The following is a 20,396-nucleotide window of genomic DNA, read 5'->3' on the forward strand; positions in this document are numbered from 1 at the left end:
CGCGGGCCCGCGGCCCCGCCCTCCACATGGAAACAAACCCAGAGCTCACGGAGCAGGTTTATTGAACAACAGACTACACGTGTCAACAGCTGCCGAGCCGACCCGGAGGCGCGGAGCAGAGGCCCGGCTCAGGGGCTGGGACTCAGCCACTCGGACAGGTTGGAGACTTCCTGCAGCCACAGTGCGTCCTGCGAGAGGAAGCGGGGCTCGGAGTGAGGACGCCTCGGTAGCGGCCGGGTCCCCGTCCTCCCCTGCGCAGCCCTCGCCTCATTACCTCCGGGCCGTTCCCGGGGTCCGCCCTGCTTCCGCTGGGAGTCATGGAGGCCGCGGGGGGCTCCCCACGCCGCAGAGGAGCCTCTGACGGACTCGGGGCCCTGGCAGAGGGGAAAGCCCATGTTCCCTCCAGGACCTGATGGAGGCTGCCCTTCTTAAGCTTCTTGTTGGCTACTTGCCCGCTGGTCTCTAGGAGAAAACACACACTCATCCCTTGGGGGAAACCCGGCGGGAAGGGAGGCGCTGGGGCCAGCTCTCAGCTCTCCCACCTCAGAGCTGTTCCTTCAGTTCCTGTCCTGATCAAAACCCAGCAGCCCCAGGCCTTCAGGTACAGGCTGAGGCTGCAGAATGGTATCACGTCTCCATTCCGCCTCAGTTAAGCCTGAGAAGGGGCGTGTGGATTGTACCAAGCCCTCACTTGGGACTCGGACCCACTTGATCGCTGCACAGATTCTTCGTGGAGTTTGCACTTTCCAGCTCCTCCCTCCCTGCCAAGCTCTGATTCTCCTGCCCGAAATCTGACCTCACTTCTCTCAGTGTCTTGGGCAGTGCCAATAGGCAGCCTTCCTATTAATTGATTCACTTGTGCAAATTTAAAGCACTGTTTTGTCCGACAATGCATCCTCGTTAGAGACAGATGAGCCAGGTTGCCTGGGTTTGATTTCTGGCTCTGCCATTTCTTAGCTGTGTGACCTCGGGTAGGTTTATTAACACCTGGGCCTCCATTTCCTCATCTGTAAAATGAGAAAATAATAGTTCCTATACCTAGGTATTATTTTGAGAGAGCATTTATGCATTTTAAAAATTCAGAACAGTGCCTGGCACCTACATCATACAGGTTCAGGCACCAGTGTGTATGGTTATTTCCAGCCATTGACATGTATTCATCCCTGGCCCTGCAGTATGATCACCATCACATCACATACACTGACACCTCCCCATAACACGTCAAAGTTAAGGTGGTGTCTGTACCCAGGAGCAGCCTCCAAGAGCCCCAAACAGATCGGTAACCAAAACTAAGGAGTTATAGTATCAATACTAATAATCAAGAAAAGACATGAACAAACTGGATTCAGGGCCCCACCCCAACATGCACATCTATAACTACACAGGCTATGAGAACTTGCTAGTCCTATCATATCAGCTTTTGAGATGGAATGCCTTCTGCTGCCCCAGAACACCGTAGTAGTGGTGGGAGCCAACCAAATCCCAGACGGAAACTGCTATGGTGAAAGGTGCAGTTTGAAGGCCTTGAAGTTATGCTTTTTTACTTCCCAGCTTTGATCCAGAGCTGACTGAAAAGCTAAAACCTTACCTGCATGGAGCTCCGGGCTACTGTTCTCATGTGCACCCTCTGTGCTCTCTGTATCATTTTTCTCTGGGTCCAGTTGCTTAAAAAATCAGAAGTCCTGAGTTAGTTTGCCGAAGGCCCATGTGAGTCCTCCTACCCACCTCCAACTTCCAAGGTTTCCTTTTGCTAGAGCCTTTGCAGCTTCCGCCAGCATTTCCTCACTCCTCTGAACTCTGGTCACTCACTACTGTCTGCCCCACTTCTCAGGCTCTGTAGTAGCTACTGCATGCCCCTGTTCATTATTTCTATAGGTCGATGTCCATTTTTCTGTCATAAACTCCTTGAAAGGTAAGGTTCATCATGTTTACATTTCTTTATATCTAGCATAGTACCTTGCACAGGGTAAATACTCAAAAAATATGTCTGACCACAGGGCATGTTTTATAGTCCTCAGTAGCCTTTAAAAGCCCTGCCACATTTGGTTGAATTTGGACAGAGAAAGATACTAAGATCAAAACCCAATTCTAGCTCCTTGTTTTTCAAGAATACAAGTGTATAAAAATAGATATCCTCTTCAAAGTTTAAAATTTTTGCGCTTCAAAAGACACTACAGAAAGTGCAACGTCAACATAAGAATGGAAAAAATATTTGCAAATTATATCTGATAAGGAATTTGTGTCAAGAATAAAGAACTATAACTCGGCAATAAAACAACAAATAATCCAATTAAAAATGGTTTGACAAAGGAAATGAATGACATTTCTCCAGAGATACATATGCCCAATATGCACATGAAAAGATGATTAACATCATTAGTCATTATAGAAATGTAAATCAAAACCACTATTAGATACTTTATAACCATTATAATGATGATGATAATAGTAGGCAATAACAAGTATTGGTGAGGATATGGAAAAACTGTAACCATTATATAGTATTGTTGGGAAAGTAAAATGATGCAGCCGGTTTGGAAAATAGTTTGGAAGTTCCTCAAAAAGTTAGATACAGAGTTATGACCCAGCAATTTTACTAGATATATACCCAAGAGAATTACAAACATATCCACACAGAAAATGTTCATAGCAGCATTATTCATAATAGCCAAAAAGTGGGAATAACACAAATGTTCACCAACTGATAAAGGGAGGAATAAAATGTCGCACTTATCCACGGCTTCATTTTCTGTGGTTTCAGTTACCCATGGGCAACCTCAGTCCAAAAATATTAAATGGAAAATTCCATAAATAAGCAATTCATAAATTTTAAATTGCACACCATTCTGAGTAGTGTGATGAAATCTCATGTTGTCCCACTCCATCCCACTTAAGATATGAACCCTCCCTTTGTCCAGCATATCCACACTGTAGACACTCCCTGCCTGTTAATAGCCATCTTGGTTATCAGATTGACTGTTGGTGTATCACAGTGCTTGTGTAAAAACATTAATTCATTTAAATGAAAAGGTATGCATGCATAGGGAAAAACATAGTATATATAGGGTTTGGTACTATTCCCGGTTTCATGCACCCACTGGGAGTCTTGGAATGTATCCCCTGCAGATAAGGGGGGACTACTATACATCCATACAATGAAATAATATCTATATATATAAAAGCCTAAGTGGCCATTTGACCGTTCCACGGGTAGGTATGATGTGCACTGACGACCAGGGGGCAGACGCTCTTACTGGTAGGTTAGCTTGCTGCTGGGATCCAGCCAATTGGGGCTGGGCAAGAGGGGCCGAACATGCCCTGGATGAATCCAGGCCAGGGGACCCCACTGGTGCAAGAATCCATGCACTGGGCCTCTTGTCCAACCAATCACAAAAAGGAATGAAGTACTGTTGCATGTTATAACATGGATGAATCTTAAAAACATTATGCTAAGTGAAAGAAGCCAGATAAAAAAGGCTACTTACTGTATGTTCCATTTATATAAAATGCCCAGTATAGGCAATTCCATAGTGATGGAAAGTAGAATAGTGGTTACCAAGGAATGGGAGTAGGAGAATTTGGTACTGGCTGCAAATCAGGTACAGGCTTTCTTTTTGGCATGATGGAGATATTCTTGAATTTAGTGGTGATGGTTGCACAAATAGTAAATATACTTAAAACCACTGAATTGTACAATTTAAAATGGTAAAATTTGTGGAACATGAATTATAACGGAATAAAAATAAATATATCATACTGTTTACTAAAATAGGTTTCCATTTCTAAGTAATTATATTCCAGGGAACATAGAAGGGGTAAAGATGGCCCCAAAGATGTGAAAAAAGAAATAGCATTAGGAAAATTTCCAAACATTTCCCCCCTCCACCTAGTTCCCATCCCCCACATTTTTTCTTCTTTGAGATAAAGCTTATTTTTATTTCACTCTAGCTTAGAAAAATCTCATATAATAGATAAACCTCCTATCTTGATATTGTTCTACAAGGAAATACCCACATTCAGTTATAAAGCACTGAGGCTCAGAGGAGCCTTGTGTACCCTTCATCAGCAGGTTCCCCAGATAAGATGGACCTAGCTATCCTTGGATACACGTCCTTGGATTTAACACTCTGAGACATTTAGTTTTGCTCTCCCCTCCACCCCACCCCAGATTACAATACTCTTCCTTAGAAAGCTGCCTTCCTGTTATTGATTCTACTTGAGTTTCAGTTTTCAGCTCCTACATACATCTGTGACACGAAGCCCTGGAGTACTGTCTTACTGACTGCTTCACAGCCCACTGTCTGCTGTTTCAATACCCAAGCTGGAAATCTCCATTCCTGGCATAACCTTTCCCTGAACATAGTCTATAAAACTCTAAAAATATATTCTCTCATTTCTTCCACCCTCCATAAGCTATATAATGGCCATAGATGGTGTTATTCTTTACCACTCCAGAGGTCAGCACTTCTACTTTACCCGTTTAGAAATGGAAACTGAGGGAATGGTTGGTCTAGAGCAGTGGTTCTCAACCTTCCTAATGCCGCGACCCTTTCATACAGTTCCTCATGTTGTGGTGACCCCCAACCATAAAATTATTTTCGTTGCTTCTTCATAACTGTAATTTTGCTACTGTTATGAATCGTAATGTAAGTATCTGATATGCAGGATGTATTTTCATTGTTACAAATTGAACATAAGTAAAGCATAGTGATTAATCACAAAAATAATATGTATTATATATTTGTTTTCCGATGGCCTTAGTCGACCCCTGTGAAAGGGTCATTGGACTCCCAAAGGGGTCGCGACCCACAGGTTGGGAACCACTGGTTTAGAGGTAAAAGAATTTGACCTATTGTCATTGATCTTGTAATTTTTAGCTAAGCCACTGGGTGCCACTCTTGTGCCATTAAAAAGTTATCACTAGCCCTAGCTGGTTTGGTTCAGTGGATAGAGAGTTGGCCTGCAGACTGAAGGGTCCCAGGTTCGATTCCAGTCAAGGGCATGTACCCAGGTTGCAGGCATTGGTCAAGGCTCATGTGGGAGGCAACCAGTCGATGTGTCTCTCTCATATCCATGTTTCTGTCTCTCCTCCTTTCTTCTACTCTCTAAAAATCAATGGAAAAATATCCTCTGGTGAGGATTAACAACATTAACAACCACAGAAGTTATCACTAAGTGGCCATTATCAGAGGAAAACAGTAACAATCTTTAGTGGAGAAGCATGAATTCTACTCAGTGCCTCTAATTACTCATCTTCCCTGGGCTTCTGATCCAGTCCTATGAGGTAACAATGTTACTAAGCTTCAGAGCCAGGAGACCTCTGTACAAATCCAACCCTTGCCATTTACTAACTGTGATTCTGGGAAAATCAGAAAATTTCTCTAACCATTTTCATCTATAAAATGGAAAAACCACAATCTACCTCACAGGATCTTTATGGAAATTCAAGTGTAAATCCTGGCACAGAATCATGAACCTGAGGTTCACTAGCCATCTGCCAAGTTAGTTGGGCTATGAATGGCCCTGAATCTATGAGTCATCACTATAGCAACAGGATGGGACCAAAGAGGTCAGATTATTTCCTTTTGAGATCTCACTAGGACATAGGAGAGGCCCAAGCAAAAGGATGTCATAGCCTTAAATACTTCTAGGTCCTGCCCATCTATCCCAGGTGCTATGATAATACTACATGCCTTAGCCTGACCTATCCCTAGAAATCTGAAGATATGGATGGCTATATTAAATTGAATAGTGGCCCATCAAAAGATATCTCTAAGTCTTACCGCCACACACCACACACCCCCGCTCCTGCCTCCAACTAGTGAATATGACCTTATTTGTAAAAAGGGTCTTTGCAGATTAATTAAGGACCTCAAGATAAGACCATGGTGGAGTCAGAGTGGGCCTTAAATCCAGTGACAGGAAGTCAGAGGGGTATCTGCGAGACAAAAGGGAAAGGGCACGTGAAGATGGAGACAGATAATTGGGGTGATGAGCCAAAGATCATCTGGAGCCAACAGAAACTAGTAGGAGCTGGGAAGGATTCTCTCCTAGAGTGTTTGGAGGGGGGATGACCCTGCTAACACCTTGATTTCAGACTTCTGGACTCCAGAACTGAGATAATAAAGTTCTGTTGTTTTAAAAACACCAAGTTTATGGTAACTTGTTACAGCGACCATAGGAAACTGATACAATGGACATTCACTTTTATTTGTTCAAGTTGTGAGAAGCAGCTTTCCAAGTTGGAGGGAAACCAGCAAGAGCATTTGCAGTGAACCAATGGAATGGAACAACTGATACATTCCTAGGAAGGTGCTTCCTAGAAGGTCCATATAGCCATGGAAACAGGTGTGGTAAAGGGAGCATTTACGGAGCTTTCATTGCTGTCCTCTGCCTTTCTAGCTACAAAGAAGAGGAGGGAAAATTAATGAGATGCTGTAATCCTTAGGTGACTGGGCATCTCAACTTCCTCATCCAATCAGGCAAACAGAAGTAGGAGAAGGAGAGAAGAGCAGAAGTGCTAAAGGTCCTGTTATTCTCTTAAAAACAGTGTCTGTAATTTTTAAAAACAAGTTTGAGACATACTAGTAACTTGCACACATACAACAAATATACAATAAAGTGTACAATTTGATAAGTTTTGACATATGTACATACTTGTGAAACCATCACCACAATCAAGGTAATGAACATAATCTCTCCTTCAAAAGTTTCTTCTGCCCTTAAAAATCACTCCCTCCAACTCCTATAGTTCCCATCTTTAAGCAACCACTGATCTGTAACTATAGCTTAGTTGGCATTTTATAGGATTTTACATAAAAACAATAGTATGTACTCTTGTATTTCTAGGTTTTAAAAAATTCAGTATGGCTATTTTATTTACTCATCTTACACTTTAGATCCATGCTATTTTGTGTATCACCAGTCCATTTCCTTCATTGCTGAGTAGTAGTCCCTTGAATTGATATACCACAATTGTTTATCCATTTACCTGTCGACACTGGGTTGTTTTGTTTCTGGCTATTAGAAATATGTCAGAGATGCCATGAACATTAATGTGTAAGTTTTTGTGTGGACATATGCTTTCATTTCTTTTCGGTAAATACCTAGGAGAATAGCTGGGTTGCATGTCAAACTGTTCTCAAAGTGGTTGTACCATTTTTAATTCCTACAAATAGGGTATATGAGTTCCAGGTCCTCACATCCTTGTCAACACCTGGTTTGGCAGCCTTTTTACTCCAGGTAGGTGTGAAATGGTATATTATTGAGGTTTTGATTTGTATTTCCCTAATGACTAATGACTAATGACGTTGAGCATCTTTCTCATATGTTTATTTGCAGTTTCTCTTGTTTTGTGAAATGTGTGTTCAAATCTTTTGCCCATTTAAAAAATTGGGTTGTTTTCTTATTAAGTTTTGAGAGTTTATAAATATTCTGAATACTGTGGTAATGTTTTGAACTACATAACATGTTCACTACTACTAATTATATTTTCTCTGTCAGTTCTGGAAAACTTCTAATTGAATAGTTGGTTGACCAACTGAGTTTTCTCTTCATTGTGGGCTGTATTTCCTGTTCCTTACCATGCCTGTTAATTTTTTTTATTGGATGCAAGGCACTGTGACTATTACCTTGATGGATGCTGGTATTTTTGTATTCCTATAAATATTTTTGAACTTTGTTCTGTGATGCCACCAAATTCCTTGGAAACACTTGATCTTTTTAGGTCTCGCTTCTGTTTTTAAGCTCTTTTAGGCAGGACCAGAGGAGTGTTTATCGTAGGTTTAACTTCCTCCATTCCTGAGACAAGACCTTTTTTAGGGTTCCACCTGATGCTCTATAAATTATAAGCTTTCCTCTCTGGTTTATGGGAATAGTAACTAGTCCTATCCCTGTGTGAGCTCTTCATATTGTTCCCTCTACTCCTTCTGGATGGTTCTTTACCTGGGTAGTTTCTCCACATGAATGAGCTGGTCAGTACTCAATTGAATACCAGAGGGGGAGCCTCTATATTTCTAGATCTCTCTCTCGGTGAAGCTCCCTCTTCTCTGGTACTCTGCCCTGAAAACTCTAGCTGCCTTGGCATCCTTGAATTCCCAACTCCATCTATTCAATTCAGGGAGATGACTGGATTCCCTCTCCCTGCTCCACGGCCTCCGTAGTTTCTGTAGGCAGTATGCTAGGACAATCACAGGGCTCACTGCATTTGCTTTTCATCTCTCAGGAATGACTAGCCCACTCATTGTCTGATACCCAGTATCTTAAAAACCACTGTTTCAGATACTGTGTCCAGAGTTTTTGCTATTTCAGGCAGGAGGGTAAATCTGGTCCCTGTTATTCCATCTTGGCCTGAAGTTACTGTATAATAATTTCACCCATAATATTTTTTATTTACTCATCTTATACTTTAGCTCCAGAAAATTCAAACCTACTGATTGGAGCCAGAGAGCTAGAAGAATGGACTTCAGTTGGAACACTACCACCAGCAATACCTGAAATTGAGATACAGAATTTCCTAGCTATAATTTCTCTTCACTCAATAGAGAAGCCTGTCACAAAACCAGGTGACCTTCTTGAGGGTAGGGACCCCAATGCAACACTCTATCTTCAGCATCCAAAAAGGTGAATAGATAACAGTATGTGTTTGATTAGGCAAAACTAAACATAAAAATTCTATCATATCACCATTATGATTAGCGATGTGCTTAGCAGTCTACATACATACATTATTTTACCCAAATCTCACAACAATCACTTTGGGCATGCATCAGGACACTTTACTGATAAAGAAACTGAGGTTTATAAAGGTTAAATAGGTTCCATAATAATACTACACAACTGGTCAGTGACAGAAACAGAAATCGAGCAATATCTAACCATGCTCTTAACCTCTATGTAATACTACATTCTATGAAGTTTTTCTAAGCCACAGGTTTCCTTGCTGAAAAGCTAACCTCAGATTATGTTATCTAAGGCACCTGTACCTATCCACCCTGTATACAGGGCTCTCATACATCGATATGGAACATTTCCACCAAAGAACTGATTATTATTTTATAATTACCTGCTTCACCTCACATGAGCAGTGGTGAAGAACTTGGTGCTGGGTGACTTCATAAAATGATTTGTGCAGTTTGGTCCCAAACTCCTGTGTGTCAGCTGCCTAAAATGAGTCAGAGATAGAATGTGTTAAGTTCCAGTATTGGCACTCAAAAAAGTACCCACAGGAAGTTTATATGAAAAGGGGACAAGACAAATAGGAAGGCAAACCACAGACACTGCTCACGTCATGTTAGGAGTTTTGTTAGTTCCTGTGGGCACAGGAGAAGTAGAAAGAAGGCCTGGAATACTTGGCATTAAACAGGTAGTAGTGGTTCCTATATTTCTTCCAATTTCTGTTACCTAAGCAAGATCTTTCAAACAAGGTCCTTTTTTCCCTCCTATCTCTATAAGACATAAATATCCCATGGATCCATCTGTTTGTGAATGGGTTTTGTAAACTGCTTTCCTCTAAAAGAAGTTCCAAGACAGCAAAAGTTCCACTGAACAACTAAGGCTGGTATAAGAACTTTTCCTTGGGTAAGTCTTTTAGGGAGGAAATAAAATAATACAGTTTGCATTAAGGAATGGGTAACAGCCTCTACCTTTTAGTATAAAAAACTGTAGGATGTCAGAAGTAAAGGGGACCAGAATAATCACCTAATGCAACATACGAGATGTACATATGAGAAAACAGAAATTCAAAAAGCGGTGAGCAACCCAAGATCTCACATCTAGTTAGTACCAAAGTTAGGGATGACATAAGATGGCCAGTAGAGTGTTCTTTTCACTCGCCCCCCTATACTGTCCACATGACCCAGAAAGTTTAAATTAGCATAAAATGTACTAGATTATAAAATTATTAAAATTATTACACTCTTTGACCTAGCATCTCCACTTGCAGAAATTTATTCTAGGAAATAATTCAAAAGAAGCAAGACAGCTACAGTTACAAACAATAACACATTATTTAAAAACAAAAAGCTTTAAGCTTTGGTCTCTTAATGTGGTTGTTTTTTCCTTGAAAAGGGGGCAGTATGAAGTAAGAAATGTGTTACCAAAAGTACACAGGATGAAGGAATTCAGAAAGTAGAAGATATTATCTAAAGCACTATTTATACTGGCAAAAGGAATGTAAACAACTTAAATGTTTATCCTTAGGGGAATGTTTTATTAAATTAGGTTAAACTGACATAGTGGAATACTAGGTAACAATACAAATTCTAAGACAGCTGAAACAGGGAAAAGTCAAGTTATTTATGAATACAGAACACTTTGGTTACAGCTATGTAATATATGAGATAATATGCCAAAATGTTAAATTAGAGTGATAAAGTTTGTAAGTTATTATTTAAAATGTAATGTGTAGCCCAGACAGTGTGGCTCAGTGATTGAGTGTCGACCTATGAATCACAAGGTCATGTTCAATTCCTGGTCAGGGCACATGCCTGGGTTGCAGGCTCAATCCCCAGTGAGGGGTGTGCAGGAGGCAGCTGATCAATGATTCTCTCTGATCATTGATGTTTTTATCTCTCCCTCTCTCTTCCTCTCTGAAATCAATAAACATATCCTATATAATAAAAGGGTAATATGCAAATTAACCCTAATAGCAGAACAACTGGGAATGACTGGTCACTATGACACACAATGACCACCAAGGGGCAGACGCTCAATGCAGGAGCTGCCACCCGGTGGTCAGTGCGCTCCGACAGGGAGAGCTCTGCTCAGCCACAAATCAGGCTGACAGCTGACAGCCCAGCGGTAGTGGCGGGAGCCTATCCTGCCTCCTCAGCAGTGCTAAGGATGTCTGACTGTAGCTTAGGCCTGCTCCCCGCTGGCAAGTGGACATCCCCCGAGGGCTCCTGGGCTGCCAGAGGGATGTCTGACTGCCAGCTTAGGACCAATCCCCCCGGGGAGCGGGCCTAAGCCAGCAGGTGGACATCCCCCGAGAGGTCCCAGATTGCGAGAGGGCACAGGCCGGGCTGAGGGACCCCCCAGAGTGCACAAATTTTTGTGCACTGGGCCTCTAGTATTAAAATAAAATAAAATGTAATGTGTATATTATTTCCAAAAAAAAGTTTAAGAAATAAAGCCACAGATATGGAATAAATGTGTTATCCCCATTAATAATACCAAATGGTTAGCACACATTCCCAAAAGGAAGGAAAGAAACTAGCATCTATTGAGAACCTACCATATGTTATGCACTTTCCCATCCAAGTACTAACCAGGCCCGACCCTGCTTAGCTTCCGAGATCAGACGAGCTCGGGTGCGTTCAGGGTGGTATGGCCGTAGACATGTTATGCACTTTCACATTTAGCCCTCACCCTCATAATCACTCTCTGAGGTACTATTAATTTTTCCAATTTATAGATGAAGCTCAGAGAAATTAAGTACAGGCCTAAATCCACATAGCTAGTAAGTAGATAAGCCAAGATTTGAACGTAGGCCTCTGATTCCAAAACTTGTTATATACCATTCCATACTGCCAGATAAATGTCATACTGATGGCTGCTCAGTTATTTTCAATGTATCCTGTCACCATGAGGTAATAGAACATTCTTCAACAAGGAATTGAGAATCACTGATCTAACCCTAGCTCTGCTCATAAATAGTAGTGTGACCTAAAGGAAGTAGAAATTTTAAATAACTTGTTTTCTCATTTATAAAATAGTATACACACCACAATCCATTCCACAAATATTCAGCCTTATTTTGGTAATCTTCACCTGAGAATATTTTTCCCATTGACTTTTAGAGAGAGTGGAAAGAAGAGGGGGAGAGGGCAAGAGAGGGACGGAGGGAGGGAGGGAGAGAGAGAGGGAGAGAGAGAAACATTGATGTGAGAGAGACACATTGATTGGTTGCCTCCTTCATGCACCACACCAGCCAGGGCTCCACAAATATTTCTTAAAACACTCACCACAGGTGGCTCTGTTGGTTGGAGCATCATTCCCAACACCAAAAGGTTGTGGGCTGCATTCCCGGTTAGGGTACATTCCTAAGTTGCAGGTTCTATCCCTGGTCAGGGCGTGTACAGGAGGCAACCAATTGATGTTTCTCTCTCACATTGAGAGATCTCTCTCTCTCTCTCTCTCTCTCTCTCTCTCACTCTCTCTTTCTCTCTTTCTCTCTCAGCACTTACCACAGGCCTGGTACTATATAGGATCACAATAGGATCTAATTCAATAATATTCCTAAAAGCACTGTACATATTACTAAGACAGGCATAATGTCATCAAAACCCTGGCACTTTAAAGCATCCCCAGTCTCCTACTAACTTGAAGAGCCTGAAGGCAGATCTTTCTGAAGCTGCAGCTGGTGCTGCCAGTCACAATACTCATGATGGAATTCACAGCCACAGAGAGTGAGGTCTGGAGTTTCTGATGAACCTAGGAAACATAACAAGTAAGGGGAGACCACAATCTGCTGGTTCAGAGAATCCCAAAGGGACCAAAGATTTCAGTCAGAACGAGATTTCACAATTCTTCCCCCTCCATCAACAATAGTTACTGAAACCATGACATATAAAGGACACTTAGGATTGAAATAAGTAAAAAATGTTTTCTCATTTCACAGGGATGATTCATTGACACACACACATTCAGAAAAGACGAGCAATAAGACACTGGGTCATTAAATAGATACGCTTCCAATTTAAAAATGAAAAGCATTAAGCTTTGGTTTCTTAGTGTGGTTGTTTTGGCCATATAAAAGAAGAAATATGTTACCAAAAGTACACAGGATGAAGGAATTCAGAAAGTAAGGTAAGAGAAAGTGGTGTTATAAGGGCTGGGAAATGGGAGCAGATGTAAGATCCATGGAGCAGTAGCTCCAGAAGGATGTGTGGGGAAGGGAGATGTGGGGAAGGCAGGGGTGCATTATGACTCACTTTTCTCTATTATTTCACCCGTTTAATCGAACTTACCTACTGGGGGGTAAAGCTAAGCAAGCTAGTTACAGTGACCCATGTAAGTTCAAGCTTGAGTTCCTAGGCTAGATGCAGTGTACACGATCAGCTCAGGGGACAAAAGAGGAGAGGAAGAGGCATTAGGAAGGACAGGGTCTCAGGCCCTATCTACCAGATATTCTAGCTATCATTTTCATGGAGAGAGTATGAGAAAGAAAACTGTGAATTTCTCATTACCTTGGCAGCCTGGTGATGCTGCTCCAAGGCCTGGTCCACGGCAAACTGGATGGAATCTTGCACCGCACTGTGGCTCTCTTGGAGGATGGTACTGAGATGAGCTGTGAGCAAAGTGTGAATTCCTAAAGGAAGGAAGAATGTTCGTTGCCCTGAGTGAGCATGACCACCTCAAAGCTGTTGCTCATGTGCTAGTTCACTCCTACCCACAAATAATTACTTTTTTAGACGACACACCCCAACAAGGTACAAACTCACCCAATTTCCACTTACAAATGAAAGACAGCTCAGGAAAACTAAAGTGAACAGTGACATTTGGGGGTGGGAGGTGTACCCTGACAGGGAATCCAATCAGCAACTTTTCAGAGCACAGGATGATGCCCAACTAACTGAGCTACACCAGCCAGGGCTAACATTATTTTTGAAGAAACCAGTGTGGGGTCCTGTTTAAGTCCTATCAGAAACATAAATATATACCACATACTATAAGCAACGATACTAGTAACTCCAAAAGAGAGAGAACGCCTCCTGTAGTGTTTAACCCTACTGCACTCCTATCTGAGCATCGCCGTCATGGTGAGCCAATTATTGCCAGTGTGTTGCCAATCCTTTCAGATGTGCTGTGGTACAGAAAAAGTTAAAACTCACAACACTACTCTAAAAACTGCCGGTAAAAGGTCTTTTTAAATGGGAGACTATCTCTAATAAAGTAATCATAGGTACCACTGCTCAGCATCATTCAGAAAAGCTAGAATGTGAGAGTTGGGCGAAATATGTCATCAAACAATAGGCTAGCACTGATGATCCTGATGAAACAAAGCAAGACAAATTCCCCCTATAGGACACATGGAGAAAATGCTTCTTAATTAATCTTCCCTTTTTCAGTGTTTTTGTACTCTCCACTGGGTAGTCTGTTCAAATATTCAATAGTGAAACAGCTCATGGCTGGTTGGCTTTCTCAGGGTTGCATTAAGAATGCAAGGCAGCAGAACATTTTCTACCATGAGGCCATGTTGCTTTACTGAAAGGAAAAGTAATATGTGGTCTGCTCAAAAGGGGCCTGGAACTGAAATCAGGGGAACATAGATTCTGGGGTCATTTCCACTACCAACTAATAGTGACAAATCACTTTTCTCACTTAAATACAGAAAATGGCTTTATATCACCTGTTCTCACAGGTATTTTGTGCAGATAAACTGGGATAACGTAAATGAAATGTTTTAAAATGTACATTGTAATATTCAAAGGGAAAATACTGCTATTGCTATGATGTCATTTGAATTACTATTTTCTACAGTTTGATTCTAAGAATAGCCTCAAGAAATCAGCTAGAAACCTTTTAAAAGCAGATATTTAATTAAAAAGCTACAAGTTTCTTCCTAAAACTGTAGATACTAACAGATGCCTTTAACGTTGTGGCAAAATAACAAGTTAATCATAGAAAAGTTACCATGACAAGGTGGGCAGAAGGCCAATTAAGTGGTTTTTTAAGACACTGGAAGCAGACTGTAGTTCTACACAATCTGTTTCCTAAAAGGAGCTCTAGAGAAAGCTTTCAAGGGTATACGAAAAAAAGAGGGGGGAAAAAGAAAAATTATTATATCTATATCCATATATCTATACCTACTTACCCTCATAGTACATCTTCTTCAAAGGCTAGTCCTAAACTACCAGATGTGTAAGGAAAGTTTAAAAAATACTCTTTTTATTAATGCAGCAATTCATTTTCATTTAATCCAGTACTGAATACAACTACCTGAGATGCTGCAGGCCTTTAAAAGTCAAGCTAAACAGAGGTGTTTAAACTATCACAATACTACAAGATTGATAGGTGACACTGGCTTCTGAGGAATATGAGTTCATAGATATGTTCAATAGATTCAGAGCATGGTATCAGATTTTATTTTATGTTGTCTTAAAGAAGATTGAATATGGTGTTCCTGTTAGCAGATCTAAATAAAAAAGCCAAAATATCACAGATTTTTGTTGTTGTTAATATTCACCCAAGGATATTTTTTCTATTGATTTTTAGAGAGGCAGAGGGAGAAGGAGAGGGAGAGGGAGAGAGGGAGAAGGAGGGGAGGGGGAGAGAGAAATATCAATGATGAGATAAACATCAATTGGCTGCCTCCTGCACGCCCCCTATTGGGGATGGAACCCACAACGGGGGCTGGGAATCGAACCTTGACCTCCTGGTTCATAGGTCCACACTCAACCACTGAGCCACACTGGCATGTGATTGATTGGTTGCCTCTTGTACATGCCCCAATCAGGGCCAGGAATTGAGATTGCAATAGAGGTACGTGCTCTTGACCTGATGCAGGCCAATACTCTAACCCAGGGGTCCTCAAACTTTTTAACAGGGGGCCAGTTCACTGTCCCTCAGACCGTTGGAGGGCCAGACTATAGATTTTAAAAAAACTATGAACAAGCCGAAACCGGTTTGGCCAGTGGATCGTTTGAGGACCCCTGCAGTCTAACCACTCAGAAAACCAGCTAGGGCCAAAATATCACAAATTTTGTCTTAAGAGGGTCTTTAGACTTGAAAGGGCCTTGATATCACCTAGCCTAACAATCTTATGTTAAATAAAGGGTGGGGCAAATGTAGGATTATAGCTGTTCTTATGGAAAATAATATAATTGATAATACAAGAATAAACTGTGTTTCATATACTCAACTATAAACCTACTTTTGCCCTACCCTGTTTATGAAAAGGAGGATCAAGTGATTTATGTAACTTGCTTCCCAAAAATAATTGAGGAATTTCATTGCAGGACCAAAATTAAACTCAGGTCTCCTGATTGTACCCTGAAATCCTTTCCACAATACTAAACTGCTCCTCTTATCAGCCTCTACCATGTGAGCACAGCCAGATAACAACCCTAGGTGTCTTCACCTTTGACTTCCCTGCTAGAAGCCTCTTTAGTTTAGGTCTCTTCTATGTTCCCATTCCAGGCCCTTGATGAATAGGAATAGTGGGGCACCAAAGAACACCAGCTCCTCAAATAAAAAATTGCAAATCAGAGCCCAGGGAAGCAGTACTTGTCTTCTAAAGAATATACACATGTTGGGGAAAGATAGGAGTGGCATGGGTGGTAGGCAGCAGGAAGAATCCCACAGCTGACAATGGTTTGTTCATTACATAGCTGGTACCAGGCAACATGAGCTCTGCTGATCTGGGGTTGTTGGCTGTCTCATTTCTCCTATGACTCAGTGGGAGAAGGGCCACATCAATGCCCAAAGAACAGAATCCCAGGCAAAAGCATCAGTCCACAGAGAAAGAACACAGAGACACACCAGGAACACCAAAAGAAAGGTTATCAACCTTCCCCCAGAAGCTTATAAGCTCTACTTTTTGCTACTTCCTTCACAGTTTAGAAGGCACCGAGAAACACACTTACCTTCCAGGGGCTATTGGATTAAAATGTGTAAGCCAACTCCCACTCATACTCAGTGTTTTCAAACTTTACTATATTTAAGAATCACCTCAGAATCTTGTTAAAAATGCAAATTCTTGAATTGTACTAGATTTTTACATTATAGCAAAATAATGAGTTAATCCTTGGTACAGGAAGCTGACATTTTCAAATATTCCAGGTGAATCTGATGCATGTTTTTCATTGACCACAAAACAATGAAATCACTGCTTAACCTCTAACAGAGAGAACCTTTCTGAAAACAGGTTATCACCCATCTATGAGATAAGCACCCAAGGCTCCCCCTTGTATGCCTAAAGAAGGACAATTTCTCCCTTTTCAGAGGTATATGTGGCAATCAGAAAGACAGAAACATCAATGTTGAGAGGGAATCATTGATCGGCTGCCTCCTGCATGCCCCTAACTGGGAATTAAGCCCGCAACTCGGGCATGTGCCCTGACCAAGAATTGAACCTGGACCTCCTGGTTCACGGGTTGATGCTCAACCACTGAGCCACATTGGCTGGGGTAAAGCCTTTTCTTTATTCTCTTAACATGTAAGCACACCCATGCTGGCAGCCCAATTCTCTTATACCTACCGCAGAGTTCCATTTGCTGGACTGGACCCTGACTGTGGAAATCCACAAAGAGAATGAGCAGCAGAGTTTGCCCCTGAAGGTCCGTATTTTGAGACTGATCTCCCTCGCTGGATCCCACCTGATAACTCAAATCTGGAAGCACCATATCTAGAGAACAAGATATTGCACAGTATTCTAAGATAAATAAAGCCCTCAAAATGCTAACTGAATAAAGAACCTATAACTCAAAAAGAGAGAAATCTGAGATAAATCTAAATTTGAACACTGCCTTCTCCTCCTGAATTTATTTCTCTATCCACAGGATGGAAGCAAATAAAGTGATTCTCAGGAAGAACATCAAAACAACTCGGCGTGCAAGATGCAAACCAAACAGCACTCCTTAGCATTTGCTGAGAAGCATGAAATAATAAACCCATGCATCCCTTATACAGCTTTCTAAGGTAGGTAGTAAGTGGCAGAGGTGAGAGTCAAGCCTGAGTAATGATAACAGCTAACTTGTATGGAATGCTTACTATATGCCATGTACAATATTAAATCCTTTACATGTACTATCTCAACATTTAGACTTCACAACACTATGGCATAGGACCTATTCTTATGCCTTTTTACAGATAAGAGGAGAGGCACAGAGAGGTTAAATATGTTGCCCAACATGAGAGAGTAAGTGGTAGAACTGTTTTAAACTGACTCCAAAATCTGTGTTTATAATCAGAATACTACGTGAATTCCCAAGTAATCTGATGCCCTGTGGTCACTTTCTAGCACCTTTATCCTTTAGATTACAATCAGGATAACCCTTAATTCCACCCAGATCCATACAGAAAAGTACCTCCATGGGATCCTGGTCTGTCCTTCAGAGTAAAGGAGGGGGTGGTGGGGATGAGACAAGGGGCATTTTCTACATTATTCATCTCCAAAATTAAATGAGAAAGTTTAGGCATCACAAATTGACAAAAAAATAAAGGAAATCAATAAAACATGAAAATAAAAATGAAAGAGAAAAGAAGATATGGAGAGCTCTAGAGATTTTAAAATCCTAATAACATGACATCCTGTTAAGACCAAACACTGTTTCTTCACAAAACCTCTTACCTCCAGAGACCCTGTCTAAGGACACCCTCCTTTCAATCCAACCTCTGGAATAACTACTACTTAAGAAAAAAGAGCTTACCCCAAGGCTTACTTCCTTGATGAAGATTCCATCATTCCCCTGAGACACTGCCCATCCCAGGAGGCTTCAACCTTCTCATGCCAGTCACACTCTACAATACCTCTTCCCTAATGGTCATCTTCCTCAGGATACAATTGACCAGATTACCTTCCAAATGTCAAAGGATTCTAGCTGCCCTAGCCGGTTTGGCTCAGTGGATAGAGCATCAGCCTGCGGACTCTAGGGTCCCAGGTTCGATTCCGGTCAAGGGCATGTACCTTGGTTGCGGGCACATCCCCAGTAGGGGGTGTGCAGGAGGCAGCTGATCGATGTTTCTCATTGATGTTTCTAACTCTCTATCCCTCTCCCTTCCTCTCTGTTAAAAATCAATAAAATATATTTTTAAAAAACAAAAGGATTCTAGCTAACAACAGTCAAGCTCAAGACTGTAAACTTCCTAGACATCAACTCATGGTTGTATATACCCATTTCCCAGTTTTATTTGTTAGTCTAGGTTTTAAGCATCCAACTTTCAACATGATTCACCCAAAACTAGAATTGGTTAGGCTCTACGTGAATATTCCCGCCAGGTTCCTAGCTTTATTACTATAAGGTTTATACTCCTGCCTTGTATTTATGTGGTGTTTTAATTTTTTTCTAAGTAATTATATGTGGGTTTTCTCATCTCATTCGGAAACATTTCTCTTCCACAAAGATGCAATTGCTCCTTACTTTTATAAAACCCCAGAACTGACAGATTAAGGTACAACAGAAACCCTCTGAACAAGTCCGTAGAAGATGAAGGCCACTGGCTACTCCGGGAAAAGAGGAGGCAAAAGAGGAAGTGAGAGAAGAACCAGCATCAATATGGAATGCAAAAATGGCTAAACTCTGATGGGGGCTTTGCCTCTTGACACCATTTGCCTCACTGCAAGTAGTCTCTCAGACTTACACCTGGTATTTGTTTCCTTGCATTTCTCTGATATTCTCCAGTTTTCTTGATTCCTGTGCAAAGAGAGGGAGATATACCTCTATCCAAATTGAGATCCAAACTGGGCACCACACACAAGTGGTACTTCTTCCAGTCAATGAAATAAGAGGTATCTTTGAAGACAGTAGTAATTGATTGTTCCTGGCTTGGCAATATCAGAGGCAGACCCGAAGGTCCATATAGAAATATGTATAGGTGCTAAAGAAAACTTCCAAATTTTAGTTTTTATATGTATTCATTTGCATAAAACAAACATATAACATTAACCTGGTTCACATTCCCAGAAATAAAGTAGTATGCTAGGCAATTACATATTAAGCCTTTTATACATTGAAGATAGGTGTCAGGTATCAGAGATAGATAGATCCACTAGAATCCTCAGAAATTTATTCTGGGTTTAATGAGTATGAGCTACAGGTATAGTATTAGGACAATTGGTTATTAATTCATCCTACTCATTCAATCATAGATTTGAGTGATATGTCAGGTTAAACACCATACTAAGTTTTGGGGATACAAAGATGAATATCCAGATTTAATATCTATCTTCAAGTTATCATATTTATAGTATAAGAGAAACATGTAAAACCAGTAAACTGTAATACAATGTGATATACACAAAGGAATATTTTCCAATAAGTTTTTGAGTATATTCAGATTGATAAGGAAACTCCTTCTCACCTTCTCTAATCCTATTCTCTAACTAAGACAAAGAAGGACAGGTCCCTGAAATGGTTTCTTTCTCACTCTCATCCTCTCTCCTACCCAGGGTTTCTCTATCTTAGCACTATTGATGCTTTAAGCCAAATAATTCTTTGTTGTGTGCGGCCGAAGAAGGGCTGTATTGTGCATTGTAGAATGTTTAGCCGCACCCCTGGCCTTTACCCCTCCCTCCATTCATGACAATAAAAAACGTCTCCAGAGCCCAGCTGGCGTGGCTCAGTGATTGAGCTCAACCTATGAAACAGGAGGTCACAGTTTGATTCCCAGTCACGGCATATGCCCAGATTGCAGGCTCAATCCCAACTGTGGGGCATGTAGGAGGTAGCCAATCA

The 20,396-nt window shown here is 41.2% G+C and overlaps 1 protein-coding gene across 1 annotated transcript in view; it reads right to left on the reverse strand.

Moving 5' to 3' along the window:
• Positions 1 to 6: 6 nt before the first annotated feature.
• The window catches only part of LOC102765826 (chromosome unknown open reading frame, human C11orf80), a 73,160-nt gene continuing 52,770 nt past the window's right edge, over positions 7 to 20,396 (reverse strand). The window contains exons 9-16 of the mRNA XM_006771684.2: positions 19,380 to 19,530; positions 17,201 to 17,347; positions 13,188 to 13,309; positions 12,322 to 12,432; positions 9,065 to 9,163; positions 1,589 to 1,664; positions 275 to 462; positions 7 to 188 (exon numbers count right to left, since the gene is read on the reverse strand). Of these exons, the coding sequence (XP_006771747.1) occupies positions 129 to 188; positions 275 to 462; positions 1,589 to 1,664; positions 9,065 to 9,163; positions 12,322 to 12,432; positions 13,188 to 13,309; positions 17,201 to 17,347; positions 19,380 to 19,530 (954 nt within the window). The 3' untranslated portion in view covers positions 7 to 128. The remainder of the gene's footprint in view (positions 189 to 274; positions 463 to 1,588; positions 1,665 to 9,064; positions 9,164 to 12,321; positions 12,433 to 13,187; positions 13,310 to 17,200; positions 17,348 to 19,379; positions 19,531 to 20,396) is intronic.

This window comes from Myotis davidii, unplaced genomic scaffold (genome assembly GCF_000327345.1).
Source record: "Myotis davidii unplaced genomic scaffold, ASM32734v1 scaffold425, whole genome shotgun sequence".
Lineage (NCBI taxonomy): Eukaryota > Metazoa > Chordata > Mammalia > Chiroptera > Vespertilionidae > Myotis > Myotis davidii.